At 30.9% G+C, this 4,081-nt stretch overlaps 1 protein-coding gene across 1 annotated transcript in view; it reads right to left on the bottom strand.

Annotated features, from left to right (window-relative positions):
• The window catches only part of LOC111638803 (probable citrate synthase 2, mitochondrial), a 65,470-nt gene that overhangs the window by 20,874 nt on the left and 40,515 nt on the right, over positions 1–4,081 (bottom strand). Inside the window, exon 3 of the mRNA XM_023384555.1 lies at positions 965–1,072. Within this exon, the coding sequence (XP_023240323.1) occupies positions 965–1,072 (108 nt within the window). The remainder of the gene's footprint in view (positions 1–964; positions 1,073–4,081) is intronic.

Genomic DNA, 4,081 nt, shown 5'->3' with positions numbered 1-4,081 from the left:
TAGAAACTGCATACAACAACAACAACAACAACAACAACAACAACAACAAAAATGCTTTGAATTGAATTAAAAATTGAACTTAGATCAAACTTATAACTTAGAAGGTAATTTTCGTTTTTTAAATAAAATATAATACAAAATATTGTAAACTTTTATAAGATTTTAAAAAGCAAAGATGATCAATACTCCGATCACTCACTCTAATTCTTATTTTAGTAATGAAAAGTCTTGCTACTGAGGATGCCCTTTCCGATTCAATTGACGTGATTGGAATCAAGTTTAATGAATTTAAGAGAAGACAGATATCATGTGTTTTTTCACCTGTAGCCTGGAAGATTTCGAGTTTGTTTTAGAGATTGTAGTACTTCTTTTGCTCTCTAGTATTTTTGATTTGTTTACCTCGGCTGCTTTAATAGCAGCATCAAGCTTATAGCTCAATAATTCGGCAATTCGTTTGGCTTTAATAATGAGGTTTATGAAGAAAAGCTTCATACTTGCAGACTTTATGCTCGTTTGTATCTTTGCTCAATTTGCACAATCTGGCGTTACGCATTTATTGAAGCTACTGGGCATGGTTAAAAATTAAGACAGTGTAAGCACAATTTTTCCGTATATTACAGGTTCTGACAAGTAAAGAATTTTCAGAGTCCTGCCACAAATAAGCTACATATTGATTATCGACCATTTGTGACATGCCATAACGAGCAAAAAGTTTTAAAAAACTAATAGGTAGGTTTAAAATTAATAAATACAAATGTATTCTGACAGTGAATGAGATAATTATGCTTTCTATTTGCAAAATTTCTTAACCTTAACACAAAATAAGAAAAAAAGTAAATTTTTAAGAAATTTGCGGGATTTTCCAGGATAAGAAAAATTTTCCGGGTTAAAAAGCAACCAGGATCCCGGGATCCTGTTTGAGAAACACTAATAGCAATCAAAGTAGTAGTAGTAATAATATTACCTGCTCAATAGTTATTTCACCAATTACTTTACTTCCATATACTTCTCTGAATTCTTTAACTCGTTTTTGATGCTCAATAACTCTTTGTGCCATGACTGACTTTAAATCCTAGAAATAAAATTGTTGAAAAATTGTTATAAACTTATAAACATTTTATGTGATTTTAAAAAAAAATTATAGGGAATCAAGCATTTAAAAAATAAATGACTAACTTAAAACTTATAAAATAAATTTATTTAGGAATCATAGAATGGAGATTCTTATATCAATAGAAAATTTTAAAAAAACTTAGATAAGCAACAAGTCAATCTTAAGCTATTAATAAACTAAACATGATAAAAGCAATTAAATTAAGAAAATCTTTTAATATTAAAATTTATTGGCAAAAAGTTTATTCTGTGAGAAGTGCTTTATGTTTAATTTTCTGAAAAAAAAATTACAATTAGAACAATGTTGTATAGAGAAGAATTTTACTATCTAAACATTATGATCAAGTGTGACACTTAAAAGTCTAATTTCCAAATAAAGGAAAATGGATTGGATTGATGGTTTAAGATAATGCTACACATGGACAATTGCAAAGAGAAAGATGCTTTCCAGGAAATCTTTTATGGGAAACTGGCTCCTATTTAGGTGTTACACATATTAGAAAACTCTGTGGTCAGCCAGTTGGCGAGGCAAAAAACCAAAACCAACCACCAGTGTTTGATGGTTTTATGCACTCAGCCACTGGTGAACTAAAAGAAAATGTAAAGAAAAGACATGGTAAATAATAAATACATACAGAAAGGTCAGTCGACTACATTTATTCATAAAGATTTAAATAACAGATTCAAATTAGATATAAAAGTGGGAATGTAAAATGGTTCTATTATTTCATAACAATAATGGTAGACTATATATAAAAATTTTGATACTAAATCTATAACAAAATTTAATTGATTTCAAAGACAAAGTTAAAAATTTAGAAGCATTAGAAACTAAAGATCAACAGGATAAAATGAATCAAATCAAAACAATGACCCTGGAGTAATCTGATTTATGAAACATTTAGCTTCATAAAATCAGAATTAATAATGATATATTTTGTGTTATAAAATAGTAAAAGAATACAAAATATATTAAAACTAGGACATTGTGCCACTGTCATATTGTGATATAATTGAGGCGGAGCCTGAAAGAAAGAAGTGATCCCAGTACTTATTAGGCATAGAAGGGGCAATCTTTGTACCTGATAGACACAGCCAGGTGAACTTTGCACTTGCCACCACAAAAGAGACTATCCTTGTACCTGCTGGCCATGGGAGACATGATCCTTGCACTTGCCAACATGGAAAGGCAATCCAAGAACAAAGCAATTGCCTCAATATTTTTTGTTCATTTTTCATGCCTATTTTCAATTAGGTGTACACAATATAGTTTTTATTTTTGACCCATATGCCTAAATTTCTTTAGGCAAGCTCAGTTACATCAGACTACAGGCTTTGCAACTTTAATACAAGGGTTCCAGACTTTTTTTGTATATTGACTCCTTTTAAGAAATTTTTTCCATCAACCCCACTTCAATATTATATTATTACTAATTTGTTTTTTGAAACTGTGTCCTGTTTTATAATTCTGGCATAGTAAACACTAGTATTGTGTTATATTCCAAAGACACATGGCAAGTTTTCCATCAAATTCCTTTATTAGTTGAGTCAACTCAACTAAAACTTGCCATGTGTCTTTGGAATAAAACACAATACTAGTGTTTACTATGCCAGGATTATTACTAATATAAAAACTGTTGTGCGTGTGCATGAATTCCTTATAACTCCTGAAATCTTTGTCCAATCCAGATGAAATTTTGCTTATATTTGTTTTTTGTTTTGACAGAAGGTATAGGCTACTTATTTTGTGGAAATATTAGCTATAGAATAAACATTTTATTGACTTTAGATCGGTGATTGCATTTGTTTTATGAATAAAACACACCTTTAATAATCCAGCCAATAAAAATTAATAAAGTAAAAATGTTTTCAATCGTTTCTTAGATGTCACTGCACTTGCATTGCAGTGACATCAGTGACCATGTGACATTCATGCTTGATGAAGAAATTTCCCTTAAATTGCATTTTTAAATATTTTGGCAAATGGCATATTTTAAACCTGCTTCATCAAATTTAAAATTTAATCTTTAAAAATAATAGCAGCATCATGTCACTTCTATAACAAATTTTTTAAAAAAATCTTTTCTTAGTGATCACATGACATTCTATTATCCAATCTGAAGTAACAATCTAACGAGCCCATTATTTAGAAAATGCTATTGCTCGTCTAATTAACGTACATATAATTCATCTTTGTTGTATCAATGTGGAACTAAAAAGACTTGCTATTTTGTCAAAAAATTGTCTAGGGAAAAGAGTAAGAGTAAAAATGGTCAGGTAAATTCTAGACCTACAAGAATAAGAACAACTGAGACCCCTGAAGGCTGTGAAGTCTGACTTGAGCAACATCCAGAGCTGTAACTAGGCAGGTGCAAAAGGTGCACCCGCACAGGGCCAACTTGAAAGGGGGCCCAAACTGCTGTTCAAAAGAAATTATATTCTTAAATTTTAAATTTTTCCGCTTTTCTACAGTGCGGTTTGGCGATTACATTTCGCCTTACTTAGACCCTAGATGTCTGCTCACCAGTGTTCCCAACTGTGGCGACTTTTAGAGGGATGTAGTGAGGTAGCGGAGACCTCAGACAAATCAGCCAAAAGTAGCGACTTTTGATATTTTTTTAATTTATTTTTTGAGAAATTTAAATTTATGTTTATAGTTTTCAAATTTACAGATTTTTCTCTACTTTATAGAGCTTTCTGGCTACTACTAATATCATTACGATATACAAAACTGTATTTCTAGATTTTTCTACAGTGTGCAGAGCTAGAAATCTGTAAAGGTAACATTTTGTAATAAAAATAAATCTGCCCGAGGATTTTTTTAAAATTACTAAATTGAAAACGGTAACTCCCGAATAAAATCTTAGTCTCGAGGTTGTAAAAGGCGTGCAGAAATTCTGACATCAATTTTTGCTCTATAGTGCTACGCATATGTGGTGTATACCTGAACGGCGGATTAAGCGGTAAG

The sequence above is a fragment of the Centruroides sculpturatus genome, unplaced genomic scaffold, assembly GCF_000671375.1.
Source record: "Centruroides sculpturatus isolate CEXI.00-Female unplaced genomic scaffold, Cexi_2.0 scaffold948, whole genome shotgun sequence".
Classification (NCBI taxonomy): domain Eukaryota; kingdom Metazoa; phylum Arthropoda; class Arachnida; order Scorpiones; family Buthidae; genus Centruroides; species Centruroides sculpturatus.
This window is presented reverse-complemented; position numbering and strand designations above follow the sequence as displayed.